The sequence below is a fragment of the Brachycentrus maculatus genome, unplaced genomic scaffold (genome assembly GCF_059751285.1).
Source record: "Brachycentrus maculatus isolate JH-2025_06_01 unplaced genomic scaffold, ASM5975128v1 h1tg000157l, whole genome shotgun sequence".
NCBI classification, from domain to species: Eukaryota; Metazoa; Arthropoda; class Insecta; order Trichoptera; family Brachycentridae; genus Brachycentrus; species Brachycentrus maculatus.
In genome coordinates, this window is record NW_028280910.1 from 1,419,008 (window position 1) to 1,437,474 (window position 18,467).

Here is an 18,467-nt window from a genome sequence, read left to right on the forward strand (position 1 = left end):
CTACACTATGAAGATATAACGTTCACTTCCATATGGAATCCTAGCCCAGAAGTTAAAATCACACAATCAATACCTTAAATATTAAATACATGTTTTTGTATTTATTAAAATTACAATAAAACTAAACTGAACACAATGCAATGGCCAAAATAATTTAGTTATTATTAAATTAAATTTAATTTCAATTTGGTACAGTATACTAGATAAAATCACAAAAAAATCCTGCATTAAATAAGTGTACTTAGTTATCGAATTCCTTTTTACTAAAGATTACCAAGAATATTATACAAATCAATAAAAATAAATTTGGTACACTCACATTAACAATTTCGTAATATTATGGAATGGATTTATTTTTATCTGATTATTGTTCGAATAATTGCAAAATTATATATTTTGTACAGATAGTTGCAAAAAACTGGTTTTTATCACTTTATTTTTGACCTTGTTCAAAGGTTAAGGAAAAATTAAAATGTAAGAACAGTGTTAATAAATTATACCTCGTATGGTATATTTTTGTCAGGCTATTTTTTGTATTATTCATATTTTGTTTTAGTATCTCAATAAACTTCTTTTTATATGTTGATGTATATTTTGAGCTCATTTGATATTTGATTATTTATTCGAGGCTTTTGCGTTTTTGAACCATGTTCATTGGATTTGCCTCTATGTGATTTTTGTTTAAAATAATTAGATGCGGACACAGTTGTACAGTTTTTGTTTAAAATTGGTTTTTAAATTTACCCAAGTGTGAAACATGTCGTATATACGTATAATAAATAACAAGACGAAAAGTATGTAATTATTTAATTTGATTCTACTTAATTTATTTGACAATTTTTGCCTATATACAAGTTATTTAGTTAGTCGCTATACATAATACTAACAATAATAATTGCCGAGTTCGCACTTATGCTATAAATACATCTACTATACATACTTACTGTCCTAATATTACAATAATCACAGTGTTTGCAATCATTGTGAACAATTCAAGTGCATAGAGTAGTGCACTCAGTGCCTACAAAAACAGCTATCCAAAAAATAGTAGAATAGAAATTAGTTTGTTAAGGATATATAACATGAATACATACTGGCCTTACTTAACATACATTACACATTACTAATTACCAGTATTATTGCTGATTTCCTAGTCATACATTCACTATGATGTGTTCACTCAAAGGACAAATTCTGTACTTGAGAACCAACATGTAATAACTCTAAAATATATGTAATTTACTGCGGTGGAGTGACAGAATGTTTCATAAATTAAAAAGACTCAAATATTTAGACACAGAATTATATTATTACATGGCAATTTTTAATTAACTCACATAATCTTCAAACCTTTATCTGCACTTGAGTGCAGGGGTGCATAGGGCACTGCACTATGCACCATTGGGTGCAGATAAGCAGTGTTATTTGAATCATCAATTGTCTATATCCAAAGGCGTGCATTCTATATAGGCAGAAAAGTAGCGCATACCCTGGATTTTTCGACTACATATAGAAACACAACCAGTGCCTACTATATGCCTTATCCTTACCCAACCCTACTGCCTACCCGGATTAAAAACTCTGCACGCCACTGCCAGGGTGATATTAAATAAATATTTCAGTGAATTAGAGTGATTCCCCTGGGAGTTGAACCCGGGACCTCCAGCAAGTCAGCCAGACGCTACGGAGGAGGACGATAACAGATATAATCTACCGAGGAAATGACTCGTGAACATTTAAGCATAAAGTTATACATAAAGTAAAAGTTTATGGAACCAACTTGTGGTACTCATATTTATTGGCAAAACAATGCATGTGTCTCGCACTTAACACAATATTTGCGGTTTATTTTATTCCCAGACTGTGCAATAATAACTGTTGTCTACAATTTATAATTTTTTTAAACGCATACATTTGCAGTGTGAAAATGTCTATTTGAGAATTACGTGAAATATGACGCTTTGGCCATAATTCACAGAATAAATATTTGGTTTATTTTGCAGGAGAATAAAACACATTTTTCCTATTATTATAACTAATTACTTTTTTATCCCACAAAAATAATATTTACTCAAAGCATTTTTTTTCGGAATTTAAAACAATTTTCAAATTTGCATTATATTCTCTCTGCCTACCCCTGCAGATGGTGGCGTGATGTTTACTTAGTAATCGTTTTAGTTTCATCTAAATAATGTTTAGCAATTCAGTAATTTTGCTCAAAAATGCACTTGAGACATGTTGGCTCTCAGGCGAAGGATTATTGATTTCCTAAGTTGTGTAGTGTTTTACATCCGTATAATGCATTCACAAAAGCTACATATGTAGTTTTGTACGTGACAAATTAGCAATTTAAAATTACTTATGTGATGACGTATGAATTAAAATTTAATACTATCAAAATAATAATTGAATAGGTGCAGACCTACAGTGAGATGCTATATTAAAATTTGTTAAAACGTTATCTACTATAAATATTTTGTTGTTATCTCAACAAAGATGAACTAGTTAGTTAATGAGATGACAACCTGTCATTGGTTGGTTTAAGTGGCAACTTTATACACTGTGTAACATTCTCTACTACCAATGGTTGAACAAGCATATTATTAAAAATTTTGGAATACTGGAATATATACAACATTAAAAATTTAATTAATATGTTTTCAATCATAATTGTGAAAATCACATAGTGTAACCAGCCAATAACGGGTCATAAACTCTTAAAATACCATGAATTTTATCTAAATACCTCCTTCGTCTATGCTGAGACACCAAAAAAAATTATAACAACCGTTTTTGGGGCTAAATCCTATGTTTGTGTGTTCAAATATTTGTACACAATAATGGATTATTGTGTACAAATATTTGAACACACTCAAAATATTAACTACTTATTATTATAATTATTCTAAATAGTTTAAGCAGAGTGCATTTACATACAAATTTGAAATATTGTTAGTAAAATTTGAAAATAATAGAAAAGTAAACATCATTAAAGTATGTTTAAACCAAAAGCAGTTCCATAAAAAAATCCAGGAGTATGTCTTTATTCTATTCACAGCTTGATTGAAATGACCTATTAAAGGCACATCCAAACTTCATGATGTTTTCAACAAAACACGAAGAAATTATTCAATAGATTTCTGCACTCATTTACAAGAAAAGATTTTCTAGGAGCTGTCTTTTAGAATGTAAATTGTAATTGACATTTGATCAGGATTGATCGAATGCTTTGCCAGGAAAACAGGAACCTCAAGGTTGAACTTTCTCAGTGTGATCCGATTATTAGACTACTTTCCGGTGGACTAATGTTATTTGGTTGCGAGCATATTAACATAATTGTATATTTAGCGTACTTATAAAAAGAACCTACCGGACTACAAGGAACGAGCGGAAGTCCATTTAAGCTACGGGAGGAACTCCGGCCTCCAGGAATGCGGCCTTCACGTTTTCAAACACTTTATCCGGAGACTGAGAGGCATCGACCCTTTTCACGAGGTTCAGTTTCTCGTAGTGGTGTATGATGGGCAGAGAGTCGTTGGCGTAAGTGACGAAGCGTTTCTTCAAGCTCTCGGGGTTGTCGTCCGAGCGGCCGCTGCCGGCGGCGCCGCGGCCCAAGCAGCGCTCCAGGCAAGCCTCCCGCGGGCAGTCCAGGAACAGCACGAACAGCAGCCGCGCCTTGTCGCCCATGGCCGCGATCCAGCCCTCCATGTTGTCCTTGTTGCGCGGGAAGCCGTCGATGAGGAAGCGGCCGGCGCCCGAGCGCTCCATGGCGCGCGCCAGCAGCGAGCACGTGACGGCCACGGGCACGATGAGCCCGTTGCGGATCTTGTCCTCGATCATGTCGCCGAACTCGGAGCCCGGCCGCTGGCGCTCCTCGCGCAGCAGGTCGCCCGCCGAGAGGTGCACGAGCCCGTACTCGCGCACTATGTTCTGGCACTGCGTGCCCTTGCCCGCGCCGGGGCCGCCGAGGACGAAAACTACTTCCGGAAGCATTCTTTGTACACTGGCGGCCACTGATGACAGGAGACGTCCGTTCATAAACACTCCGCTAACTCGATTGATTTTATCATGCGAGGCGGCGGTATACGTCAGGCGTCAGGTGGTGCGGAAGACCTTGAATGTCACTTCGATTGACAGCTTGAATGTTGCCATGATTTGAAAGACGTTTTAAAATTTCATTTAATAAGTACCTACTTGTTATTCTACTGGCTTGGTAAGCACTTTTATGTTTAATTATATATTTGTATCATACTTGGTGTAAACTTGATTTATAGTACAGTAAACCCCCTATAAGGTTGAGATAGGTACCGCGTTATTGGAGGGTCAATATTTTAAAATGTACATTTACATTTTAACGAACGGTAATGACTCATTTAAAATAAAAATACATTTAAAAAACATTAACCTAATATGAAGTTGCCTCCCACAACGCGGTACCTATTCCAACGTTATAGGGGGGTTTACTGTATACACATTTATGACATTGGTATTGTGAATGCTTTACATCACAGGTTTGTAATTTTTTTTAAATGAAATTTTCGTCTATGGTGGTAAGGAAATGCCAGAATGTCCCTACATGGAGAGGAGGAACAAAAATATATATCTCACTTTCCATCCCTCACTTCTGTCTTCTAGGACCCCTAGAAAATCTGTCTAGCATTCACAGGGTGGTAGCACCGTCACCATCGGGTAACTGAGCTTTACTGATTGCAGGTACTAATTTAAAAAAAGTTATTAAAACAATATTGAGATTTTTATACTTAGAATATTTAATTTATTTTAAAATAAAGGTAACAATGTAACAAAATTAAAATACAGATATAACAAAAATATATATTAGATTTTGCTGCTGTTCAATTGTAGTCTCCAGAGTGATTGTATATTTTTCTGTTTAACTTCTAATTGTTGTAAAATAGACGTAGCTGAAAAAAAAAACCATTAAGTAATATTGTTATGGAGATGGTATTCAATACAAAATTATCAAAAATAAGTGTGGTAAAATAGTTTGCTGGGACAGGGGTAATAAGATGAGTGGACGATTTACTGTTTGATTCAGTCTAGTAATAATCTGAAAGTCAGGCAAATATAGTTAGAGACCATGAGTACTCAAAAATAAACATTTGTGAAGTACCCAGTGTCACATATAAGTATCATCTCAAAATACATGGATATTTTATTAAAGTAATTCATTAACTGTTTACCCGCGATTACCACACAATCTGTGACACCTTTGATAATGCCTAACACATACAGTTTGTGACAATGAGGTATCTAAGATTCAAACCTCAATTTATCTAGACTGAGTAATATCATAGTGATTTTTAGCCTAAATTGTAGTACACTACTGACATCTGTGGAAATAATCCAAAAAATATTTTTTTTACAGTTACATGATGACATTGGGCTATGTTGATGCTGAGAAGCCTCCACCGCAATCAGATAAATATATCTCCATCGTAACTTCAGTGCTTGTGTTTCCGAGTGAGAGAGACGTACAGCAAAATGTTTGCTTTGGAGTAATCACATATATATATTATACTAAATACATCATCTTCAATGTTTAAATGAATAATTTATTAGGTTTGTCACTTAATTTATATATTCGTTATTGTATATAATAAAAACAATATTTTCCAAGAATAATTAAATTTTTGAGAGCTTTAGAATGTAAGGCTGAACAAGGAATAATTGAAAAGATTAGGAAGAGTACGGACATGTGGAGCGAATGGATAACGGGAGAATGACTAAGAAAATATATGTGGCGAATGTAAGCGGGGAAACAGAACGAGGATGACCGAAAAAGACTTCAGGCACAATCAGATCAATCAGAACCTAAAATCTGGCGGTGTCAAAAGTCTGTGTAATTGGAGGGCATGTATGACTAGATGTATGGGGAGTGAAGGAGGCGAGGAGTGTATGTCAGGACAGAAGAGTGTGGCGTCCCATCCTTTCTGCCTACCCCTGTGGCGAAACGGCATGATGGAGTAGTAGTAAAATAATATTAAAAAAAGCATAACTATACCGAGTGGTGGTAATGTCACAACTAAAATGAAATGCGGTGATCGAGAATATAAAATACTTGTACAGTATACTCACAAGGTTTCCTCAGAAATAATATCAAAGGTTTAAGAAACACAGAAGTCGGTATGGCCATATTGATATTGGGGAATTTGGTATTGTTTTCTTCACTTCTTGTATTGCAAACAATGATTCCGAGCAGTTGGGAGTGCAGTCTTGTACCATCTCTATATACGCGGATTATACCACCTCCGCTGCACCCGGATTGCACGCAGCAATTGGTTTGAAGCATGTACGGATTAGAGTTGCTAACGATTCCTTTGGATATGGTCGGTCGAATCCCGATAATCTGTCTCTCATTGAAGTATGGAAAACCTACTGCGATAACTGACTCCCCTATGAATGAAGAAACATTTTTAGTAAATAATATCATATTTTAATGGCTAGTTAGTATGTTTTTAAGTTAATGATCAATCACCCATTTCAATTCCCTAAAAGCTAGTAGAATAAATGTAAAATTCAAATCTAGAAATGTATGTAATACAGCTATGAATTTTTCAAATAAAATATCCCTAGATTACAACTTAGTTATATTTTAAAGTTTTGTAATTTTCTATCAAAAGTTTTTCTATATAAAAAATCGTTTTGGTTAAATCCTTTCTATCCATAGATAGGGAAACATTGGGATAGAAAATATTATTAGTAAATAATTAAGTCCAGGCGGAACTCATCTTTCGTACATTCGCCTTTCGCACAATTCGCTATTTCGCACATTAAAAATAAAAGAGTAAAAAAATTATAATAAAAACTACTTTTTTGGTAACAATGCAAAAATGTTTTAAAATTATAAATTATAACATATGGAACTTAATAAACAATATTGGAGAAGCATGGGCTGAAATAAAAGAGTCAACAATGAAAGATTCATGGAAACAACTGTGCCCACAAATGATGGGTGATTTCATAAATTGTGATCACACTTGAAATAGTTCACTTAATGAAGGAAGTAAACCTGGATGTTAACATTGAAGATGTTAATGAGATGATTGAATCTCATTCTGAAGCCTAGACTAATGAATTTCTAATGGACTGACAAGAGAATGAAAATGACATACAAATTGAAAATGAGGAAGAAGAACCTGAAAAAATCATCAAAACCTTAACAATAAAAAGTATAAACAAAGTTTAAAAAAAAAATATTATGGAAGAATGTGATCCCAATGGAGAACGCATATCTCAAGTGCTTAGGGCAATCCATAATAGAACATACTTAATGTTACAGATCTCTCTATGATGAAAATAATAAAAAAAAATGGTAAAATACAACCAATTCTTGACAAGTTTATTAAGATAATATAATTTTGATTCAATAAGTACTTGGTAATTTTTGATTAAAATAAATTTTTATGTACAATTTTTGTTTTTTTTTTATAACTTTTTTATATCCCTCTACTTTCGAACATTTAACTTTCGCACACGTTTTCAGGAACCAATTATGTGCGAAAGTTGAGGTCCGCCTGTATATTAAAATTATAACATAAATTACAGTGATAAGAAAATAAAACCTTTAATTGCAGATTTCGATGCTAGTTCCAGAGAAGTGGCAGAAGTTAAATTAGGAGAATGGAGTACAGCCAGATCATACACCATGTCATCTCTCGTTTTAAATATTACGTTGGCTTTTGCAGATTGTCCGAGGCAAAATATTGAAACTTTGTTGGTTTTATGCTAAAATAATATAATAAAATATAGAAGACATAATACTTGCAAAATAAGACCTTGCATAAAAATCTCAAAGTTCAAAGATCAACCATGATACATGTATTGTTATTTTTTGATATTTTGAGAGTGATTGTTACAACAACAAAATATGTTTATTTTAGGGTAGATTGAATTTATATATACAAGAAATAAAAAAATGGAATGTATTAATTAAAGGTTAATCTTACGTTTTGAACAACGTGGGAACAAGTAAGAAAGTAATTATTTCCAATGGCAACCCCTGACCCCCATCCTTCTCCGCACCTGATAAGAACTATAGCTTTGTCCAAAGTATCTGGAAAAATACATATGCCGTGACAGCACGGGTAGGATTTTAATAGAAATATAAATTTAAACTTATAAATATGTATATGTAGAACCATTTTTAACGGCCTAATAAAGGAGAGAGAGAGGTAACACTAAAGGTGGGGACTGACCGGAGTTATTTACTTGTAACGTAACATATTACGATGCGAGCATTTGTATAGTCAGTACAGCGAGCCAAGCTCGTTCCAAGTGCTCCATCCGAAGTCAGATGCTCACCGCAAATGATACGCTACGACGAAATGTAGAGGTTAGTCCCCACCTTAAGGCCTGTAACTATAATGAAAGCGTTCTTCAGGTAGTATTTTATGAAAATTCGCTAAATAAATTATCCAAATTTATATTCGGGTTGTGGTCCCGTGGTTAGTGTTGTGGACTCTTAAGTCAGAGTTTCTCGGTTCGAATCCACTCTTCCATAATTTGATACCTATTTCTAATAATGAGCCGCTTAGGCTCATTATTAGAAATAGTATGAAATTGAAATATTTATGTAAATACTAAAAACACAAATATTTCTCTTTTAAATTAATTAAATATAAGTGTATCAAGATTTCTTCTTAGAATCTCATTAACATAAATAAAATACTGTTTTTTGCAAATTTTCTAAACAGCAATTCAACAATCAGAAAGTGATTCAATTAGTCAATTAGAGTGTAAATTACCACATACAGTGTGGTCAAGTATGTTGAGTCAAGGTCTTACTGTATTTATTTACCAGTTAATGCGAGTATTGGGAATTCCCTCGCGGAATGTAGATTCTGTTGGATGGAGAGGGGAGTCTTCTGTAAGAGGTGCTGAAGAGAAGGTCTCAAGGAGCAGACTAGAGCCAGCCCCACCCACTCCCCTCTGCACCAGGATACACTGTTTAAGATCATTCCCAACAGCTGGCTGGTCCCACTAAGGATGGTATTAAATTAAATATGCCATCAGGCAACGGTGATAACTAATTTTACTGGCAACACCAAATTTGATTGATTAATTCATTATGTGACATAATACTTAGGATTGTAATATCTCATCAACTTTTGTTTGATCAATTTCTTCTTCTGGCCCCTATCCACACTCAATGGTGTATAAGGCACCGCATCAAAAAGATGCGGATTGAAAGGAGGCAAAGTGATCAGTCTTATACTGCAGAATTTTGGTTCTTGTTCTGAACGTTGACCACACCTGATGGTGAATTAGGCACTTGGCAAGGTCAAGTTTTCCTCGGTATTCATCTGCTTGTTTCAACTACATTCGCCTCATAAATTTATTTTACTGTTCTTTCCTCACTCATTCATTCCACATGTCCAAACCATCTCAACACACCTTTTTTAATTTTATGGTAATGCTTATTGCCTTGCATTCTTTTCTTATTTCACCATTCGAACATCTTTGAGATTGAATTAATAATTCAAAAATTCATCATTATTGTGTCGGTTTGTGGTCCCGTGGTTAGTGTCGAGGACTCCTAAGTCAGAGTTTCTCGGTTTGAATCCACTCAAATACTATTTGATACCTATTTATATTAATGTCCATTTGCCAGGAACTACGCTTGGAGGGCTAGACTCTGGCCAATATCTGTACCCGACGGATTCTCCAGTTCTTTGGACACGTTGCGCGTGGCAACGACGATAGCCTGGAACGACTAGTTGTGATCGGTAGCCTGGAGGGAAAGAGAGGGAGAGGAAGATCCCCACACGATGGACCGATCAAATTAAGGCAGCAGCAGGCACCTCAGTGGTTGGAGCGCTACGTGCAGCGCAGTCAAGGGATAACTGGAGAAGAGTCATTGCTTCTGCAAGGGTCACAACCCTCAGCAATGAGGAATAAGACGGAGAAAAAAAAATATTGATGAGCCGCTTAGGCTCACAGAAATAGTATGAAATTGTGTAAATAATAAAAACACAAATATTTCTCTTTAAAACAAAAAAAAAAAAATTGATTTCATTTTACTTATTATTCCTGATAAATGCGGGTCCTCCCTCACAACCCATGACTGACGAAGCATCGCAGAGGAGCATGCAGTGATCCTTCCCCAGGGCACTGGAGACCAGCCCCACGGATATGGAGTTCAGGAACACCTCGGATCCAAACGGAGTCCCTTGAAGTAGCAAGGGCTCACCTCGGTTAGGTAGTTTTGGAGACAAGATGTTTAGTAATTCCAGCAACCCTGATTCTACAGTAACTTCTTGCGATGGATCTAAAATAAAAATAGGGTATTAACATATTTTATTAATTGGAAATCAAATTATAAAAAGTTACACAATGATTGTGTTACTATTGAAATCTGTTGTATTGAGATGAAACTGTCTACATTTCAAACACATAGTGGGAATACAGACAAATCATGATATCAATTGTGAAAAAGAGTAAATTTAAAAAGAGTGAAAAAAAGCCCTGTGAAATTTGAAATATTTTTTACCATTTCTAGAAAAATTAATTATAAAAACTACACGCCTCTAATTCTTTTTATCCCAAACCTTACTTAACCTTTCCGGGAGTATGGACGTAAATAAACGTCGGTGGGAATTTTCCTTAAAGGAGTATGGACGTTAGTGAACGTCGAAGTCCGTCTGTCAGTATGATGTAACTTATGCAATGACATCTGTGGATATTTGTATTTGTGCTTTTGTAGCTGTAACAAATTTAAAAAGAAGACTCTCAAAGATCCTCAAGGGACTCATTCATATTACTAAACATGCTCATGTATGCAATCTCGAGCGCCCCGGGCCGATGCCCAGGAAGAAAAATAGCAACAATTTGCTATTTTCCTTCTCCGATTCTTTTCCCATATTGCAATAAAAGATTACTTCACCTTGAGCTCCTTTTACGTAATTGACGATCTTAGTAACTCATCCCGATCCGATACCGTGCCCTATGCACTAGTGAGTGCGGGTAGATCCAAAAGTACTTACCGCCAATATCTATCAGCACAAAAACTGGTAGACAATATTTTCCCGATTCATCTTGATCATTTACATCCGCTTGTTTATTTCCTATAGTCCAATTTCCAAAAATCGAATCGACGATATCGCTCAGCAGTTCACATCTCCACATAAATTTTATTTTGCCCCTCGCATAAACCACGTTATTTTTACCACCGACACGACTGCCATCTAGCGGGGTAGTAAAAAAGGTGTTACTAGTGTTAGCGGAGATCTGAACCGAATCGGTTTCGCTTCTGACATCTATCGGTTGGTTTTCGAAGCTTGATTTTTCTTCGTAGCTTACGTGAACTGTCGGCAGAGCGTCGTAGCGGCGATCCTTGCCGGTTTTTTGCCAGCCGTTTTTCAAGATTTTTCCGGCAACTTTCAGGGGTGACACAAGAGAGCCGTGTGTGATCACCCAACGACCGCCGAACTTGATTCCCGATGTAGAAAACAAAGGATTGTTCGAAACGATTCCCGTTTCAAAGTCGCTGGTCCCATAAGTTACGAGGGCGCCAACGACGTCCATCTTGGAAAAAACTGAAAGAAAACAAAAGGATAATAGATATTGGTGAACCGATTGTCTACTTTGGCGTATGTTCAATGTATGAGGGAAAATATTTTCTCGAATGCTTGTGGCAGGGACACATTCCCGGAATTTTATCTCAGTGAACTATTTAGTACATTTGTTAGTTTTATCGCCATTTACACTTTGATATCAAGTAATTAATTAACTAACAGATATAGATTTATAAATAAAAAAAAAAAAAAAAAAAATTGTAATAATAATAACTTTTATTTTTGGTACTTTTCTTTCGAGAAAAGTTTCAGTTTCGAAAAGCACGTTGTTATCTTCAGGGATAGATATCGCACATTCCTTTTAAAAACGTCATAAATAAAAAAACTAGATTTTTCAAAAGAACGTTTTTAAAGTTCAAAAATATAATACAATGTTTTAAAAAAATATATCAAGCCACTTATTGAACTTTTTACTGCGCAACAGATCTTTTTAGGTAAAACCTGAAGGTTTTTTCTCCATTTGAAAAATATTTAGTATATTTAAAAAAATAATTAAACAATACCTTTTCTTCAAAACGCAAAAACAACACTTTCTGCCCTGTAGCGGGTAAATATTAAGTTAAAATATGCCGCTTTTGCTAGGATATCCTAGCAAAAGCATACTATATAGTACATTTTCTGGGCATTCCGAAAACATGCAAAACTGAAAATTGACGATTTTTAATTTATGACGTTCTTGAAAGGAGTGCGCGATATGTTCTCTTGTACATCTTCGCTTTATTTGTCGTACTCGCTATATCCATCTCTAAGAAATTGGTCTTGTATATTAAATTGAGTAATGACGTGATGGTTGATGATCTGATTTTGAGTGATGGCTATTCAAATTCTTTTTTGGAAGATAATAAATTGCTCTATAGCAACCGTTTTAGTATTGTTTCACTTTGAATTATATCGCTAAACAGTGGTTGTATTTGGTTTTTTTTGCATGAAAATTGGATCAAATTTGTCTCAATTTATCTTTTTAATTGGGTAAAAAAGAGACTTAAAGGGACCTCTGAAAGCTTCCCACACATTCCCAGGTCCGATATAGAAACTATTGGTTTCCATTCGGATCGATCCGTTTTTTTAATCATATTTATTTATTGAACGGCTTATGCTTTAACATAATACATATATACAGTAACTAATATAAAAATACACTAATAGAGAAACAAAAGGTCTTAAACATAAGGTAATAATAAAATAACAAATAGTAAGCACTGGTAAATACACGTCTCCTTCACACACTATCAGCGAGCAGCAAGAGAGAGTGAAACACAACGTTTAAATTTATCCATTATAACATGGAGAAGAAATGCTGAGAAAGTACAGACTTAAAAATAACTGATTTACAGTAAAAATAACTAATTTTCTACGTAAATTCACATGTAAAATCATAGAATCATACACTTAAGTAACTTCACTGCAACTTAGAATCACCGAACTGTATAAACTAATTCCTTTAGCGAGACAGCGAGTGTTTTTGCCATGAATTACATGAAATTATAGTAACTTTAAATAGTATAAGTAAATCCACTCACGAGTAGGCATAGGCTATAAAACATAAAAAGTTGAAGCCTAAGTAGGGTCACGATAAGCGGTGTTGCATAAGTCGTAACTAGATTTCAGAGTCACTCGGACGTTAGGTAATTTAAAAAAAAGTTAAACGTTAAATATTGGTAAAATGTCCTTATATACTAACAATAATTGCTATTATTAAATATTATAAGATCTAGGTGTATAATGGTATTCATTATTTGTAAGGGGTATTTCAGTGGGTAAAAGGGATTTCTTATAATAAGTACTTGATAATGCCAAGATCGTTTTTCGATCTTCCTCTGCATCTACTTTCGACCATTGTCCTGCTGTGTACTACTCGTAGATGTGTTTTATCATTCTTTTTCTTCTGTGTGTGTCATGTCAGGCCCCCTGACGTCAACTATAACTTGAGAGTAATTGTCCTTGTCTTGGGCAGCTCTAAACAGGTCGTGATCCCCATCCAGCCTCGTATATTCCGGAGCCAGGAGATCTGCCCTCTGCCCGCACCTCGTCGACCCTCATTTTGCCTTTTGCTCTTATTATTGTATTATCTTTGCCTCGGTGAAATTATGGCAAAGTCATTATTTCTGCCGTATAGTTTGGTGACGTGTGTCGTCTCCACCCACCGATCTGGAGGCTAATTCGGTCCATGACGATATCTGGGCTCTGCGGTGATGTCAGCATTGGTCCGGGCGCGCCCCCTCTCCCCACTACTACCCATTCGACCCAATATCCCGGGTTTATTACTATCAATCCCTCGATACCGGGAATACAGCCATGATACACCAAACTGCTTAGTAATTATTCGTTAGCTACGCAGCATCCAAAGATATTCCACTCTTATTCACAACATTTTGAGTGTGTCCAAATTCTTCCAACCCTTATCCGCGCACGATGATGCACAGGGCACTGCATCGTATACGATGCAGTGCCCTGCAAGAAAAACACTGCTTCTATAGAAGAAGTGTTTTTTTTAAAGCTGGGATTTAACAATTATTATTTTTGTTATATATATTATATATTGTTGTATAAAATGTGAAATCAGTAATTGGCCTCATTATCGGCTCCTTATATTGTATATTTATATTATTTTTGTTAATGGCTGTTGATTTCCAATAAATAAATAAATTATTTACCTTGCTTATTATATACAAGGTTTATAGATCATTAAGTGGGTTTTTGTTTCTTGTGACTAAATAAAGATATTTTATTTCAATCTGTGTTGGGAACGGGAGGGATAATCTAGTGTGGACCAAACAGGAACTTCTCAGCATTTCCTCATTTGTCTTTGAATGCTATATAGAAGCAGTGTTATCTTGATCGTCAAATACACGAAGGAAAGGTGATCGGCCTTGCGCTTCAGGCACTAGTCCAGGGTGATATTAAATAAGCATTAGACTGAAAATCACTAATATTTAAATCAATTTTAATTTAAGTTTTACTTATTAAATACCCATATTTCTTAAAATCTATTGCAACTAGGGTGTGCGTAATGCATCGAAACACGTGTCACAATAGATTTCAAGAAAAAGTGGTATTAACCAAGTAATTAAAAGTGAAAATATATTCCTATAGAGCGGTTTTTCGCAAACCGAGTCAAATATTGTAATTCGAAAACAACTTTCTTCAATAGTCTGTCTTATTGCCATTCTATTCTTACACCGATAGCAAATTATTGTGAAAATGAATGAGTAGTGTAATAATGGCTTGATTTTTAAGAAAAAGACGCCGTTGTGATTATGCGAACGTAATAAAAGGGAAAAAGAAGATCAATGAATCAGCTTCACATAGCACCGAGATCAACGAGTGTGTCCGCGGATCGCTGAGTCGAGCATAAAGGAAGGCTTCCCGGAAAATAATAGTGGGAAGGAATTATTATATCGCTCAATCCTTTCAACAACGTCATACATCAAAAAACTAGATTTTTCAGGAGATCGTTTTTAAAGTTTAAAAATATATCCATTTTTAATTAATGTTTTACTTAGTTAATACCACTATTTCTTAAAATCTACTGTGACACGTGTTTCGATGCATTCCGCATCATTTTCACGTGTCACAGTAGATTTTAAGAAATAGTGATATTTACTAAGTAAAACATAATTAAAAATGGATAGATTTTACCACAAAGTGACTGCCGAATCAATTAATGATATTTAAAAAATATAATTGAATGTATTAGAAATAAATATCAAGCCACTTATAGAACTTTTTACTGTGCAACAGATCTTTTTAGGTAAAACCTGAAGATTTTTCTCCATTTGAAAAATATTTAGTATATTTAAAAAAATTAAACAATACCTTTTCTACAAAATGCAAAAAACAAAATTTTCTGCCCTGTAGCGGGTACATATTTAGTTAAAAATATGCCTCTTTTGCTGGGATATAGAACATTTTCTGGGCATTCCGAAAATATGCACAACTGAAAATTGACGATTTTTGATTTATGACGTTCTTGAAAGGAGTGAGCGATATATGTCTCAGCTCGAGATGAAATATCTATCGTTTTTATACGAGAGAAGATGGAAGTCTGATCATCCCTGGCGCCAATAGTTGAGAAATTACCTAAAGATTTACTAACAACATTTTATAATAATAAAACCCTTATCCGCACCCCAATGGTGCATAGGCCACTGCTTCATATGAACACAGTGTTATCTTGATCGTTTACATACGAAGGAAAGGTGATCAGCCCTCCGCTTCAGGTACCAGTCCAGGGTAATATTGAATAAATATTACTGTGAAAAAATCACTTATATTTATTTAACCCCCCTGGGAATCAAACCCGGGACCTCCAGAACGGTAGCCTAGCGTGCTGACCATTACACTACAGAGGCGGACGAAGTTAACAACATTTTAAGTGTGTACAAATACTTGTTCACAAACCTGGATTATCTCACTAAGGAGTTTTTATAATAGAGAAATATTTGTGTTTTTATGATTTGCAAAAATACTTCAATTTCATACTATTTCTGTGAGCCTAAGCGGCTCATTATTAGAAATAGGTATCAACTTGTGGTGGAGTGGATTCGAACCGAGAAACTCAAGACTCAAGAGTCCGCGACACTAACCACGGGACCACAACCCGACACAAAGAGTATTTTTTTACATGTTGGAAATAAAATGACTGGTCAAATTATAAGGTACTTACATAAAAAATGAAAATCATATTTTCAGGCGGTTCTCAAGTATGTGAATATAATCCAGGATTCGGACCTCCCATATACATAAATAAAAAGAGTCTCTACTTAATAAAAGCTTTCCTTGTTCCTACACAGATGGCTGTTGTAAACTCACATGTGAGATCATCCAATCTCCAATTAAAGGAGTTATTTTTCTTATTATTATCACATCTCAACATAGATAAAGAAGACATCATCACACCAATAGATGTTTCTAGTGATCAAAGGACTATGTTTCGAAATTGAACAACATATTTAGAAGTTGAATAGTGTGGTTGTCAATCATGGGTATAATTGGTGAATGTTACACGTGTGTGAAGTGATCACTTAAACCACCCTATGACGATCGTAAGCCCCGTAAAAGCCCAGACTTCCATATTCTTCTTCATCTATGTTAAGATGACAAAAAATTAAGATTTATTAAGCTTGCTCCGTTTGAACGTGATATAATAAACATTAATTATATTTTTTCATTTTTTTAATCATTATAACTGGGAACAGAGTGAATGGTGCACTGAAATCAGTTATAGCAAATAAAAACCTATCAGCGTAAGCTAAAATGGCAATATACAACGGAGTCCTGGTTCCAACCCTTGTGTATGGAAGTGAAGCACGGAGTTGGAAAAAGAAGGATGAAAGTAGACTGAATGCAGCCAAATGCCATCTTTCAGACGAATGTGCGGCAAAACGTTGTATGATAGATGTTCGAATTGTAAATAAGGAAATAATGCAAAGCTGAGATAGCATTATCGATATAATTAAGAAAGGTTTGTTGAGGAAGGTTTGAACACGTGGAACGAATGAGTAAGGAAAGAACGGTAAAATACATTTGTAAGGCGAATGTAGTTGGAAAAAGGAGCGGAGGAAGACCGATGGAAAACTTGATGGTTGATTTGACATGATCAAGAACTGGTCAGGTCAGGAGTCGGAATAATTCGGCGGGTATGTATGAGGATATACATGAATGTGGAAGAGGCGAATAATATTTGTAAAGACAGAGTGGTGTGGTGTTCTATCTTCTCTGCCTACCTCTGCGGGAAAGCGGCATGAAGGTTAGTTAATTGGTTAGTTAAACTAGAACTAAATTCAGAAATAAACTTGAATAAGGTTAGATTTTGAATAGTATAATTTGTTAGTTTATACAAGATAGGCATAGATCCAAAGATCAGAGGCCCAGAACCTTTTCCTTAATGTCACATTAATTTTTCTGATTCGATTCAACATTACGACGAGTTTGTAAAAATTTAAGCCAATCAACATCGAGTTTTGTGGACACAAAAATATGGAAGCTGAATTTTTATATACATATGAAGATATTCATTTTTATTTAAATGGCTTTTTATATATATATATATATTTTTATTAAAAACAAGTCCATAGGCCGTATTTAGATATGGTATAGATGATGATGGTAAAGATAAGCTTAACAGCGACTTTTAAGTCACCGTTTCGGTTCAACAGCGATTTGGGATAAACAAATAATTGGTACATCCTAGTTTAGTTAAAATTACTATTATATTGCAAAAACAAAACTTTCTGCCCTGTAGCGGGTAAATATTAAGTTAAAAATATGCCGCTTTTGCTGGGATATAGTACATTTTCTGGCCATTCCGAAAACATGCACAACTGAAAATTGACGATTTTTGATATATGACGTTGTTGAAAGGAGTGAGCGATATGCCAAACTTATAATTTTAGTTTCGCTATGCCTCTCCAAAAAAGAGACTGAGCTCTTGTGCTTGAAGAGGGACTTACACTCAAGGTTTATTGGTTTATTTGATTAATGGTATAATAGTATTTTTCTTTTCATTTATATGTTTTTAAAGATTTACATGTAATGGAATAAGAATGTAATGTAATGAATAAGATTTGCAAAATAAATTTAATTCACAAATATTTGAAGTTTTGTGAAATTGTTTCGTATTACATTTTAGAGTTGCAAATTTTACAATCTCGAAGATATTTTTTTTTAAATTCAAATATTTGTCACCCTTTAATAATTGAAAAATTGCGGTTTTCTTAAAAATTGTTTCTATGTTTGGGACTTCACATTTTGTAAATAATAATTTTGCTAACTATCAACATTATGTCGGACTCGGAGCTGTCGCGGCGACTTTTGAAGCAGCAATCAGGGTCGCTACTTTGTGGAAAATCGGGTCGCCAGTGACCATCTTAG

General features: G+C 34.8%; 2 protein-coding genes across 2 annotated transcripts in view; both read right to left on the bottom strand.

Annotated features, from left to right (window-relative positions):
- Positions 1-551: 551 nt before the first annotated feature.
- LOC148308580 (UMP-CMP kinase-like) lies at positions 552-4,114 on the bottom strand. The gene has a single exon (XM_088261522.1). The coding sequence runs from the start codon at positions 4,036-4,038 to the stop codon at positions 3,400-3,402; it is 639 nt and encodes a 212-aa protein (XP_088117648.1). The 5' UTR covers positions 4,039-4,114; the 3' UTR covers positions 552-3,399.
- A 631-nt stretch (positions 4,115-4,745) lies between these two features.
- LOC148308581 (peroxisomal leader peptide-processing protease) overlaps positions 4,746-18,467 on the bottom strand; it is a 43,086-nt gene continuing 29,364 nt past the window's right edge. Inside the window, exons 2-8 of the mRNA XM_088261548.1 lie at positions 11,004-11,555; positions 10,042-10,288; positions 8,819-9,000; positions 7,968-8,074; positions 7,584-7,746; positions 6,097-6,414; positions 4,746-4,922 (exon numbers count right to left, since the gene is read on the bottom strand). Of these exons, the coding sequence (XP_088117674.1) occupies positions 4,837-4,922; positions 6,097-6,414; positions 7,584-7,746; positions 7,968-8,074; positions 8,819-9,000; positions 10,042-10,288; positions 11,004-11,544 (1,644 nt within the window). The 5' untranslated portion in view covers positions 11,545-11,555 and the 3' untranslated portion in view covers positions 4,746-4,836. The remainder of the gene's footprint in view (positions 4,923-6,096; positions 6,415-7,583; positions 7,747-7,967; positions 8,075-8,818; positions 9,001-10,041; positions 10,289-11,003; positions 11,556-18,467) is intronic.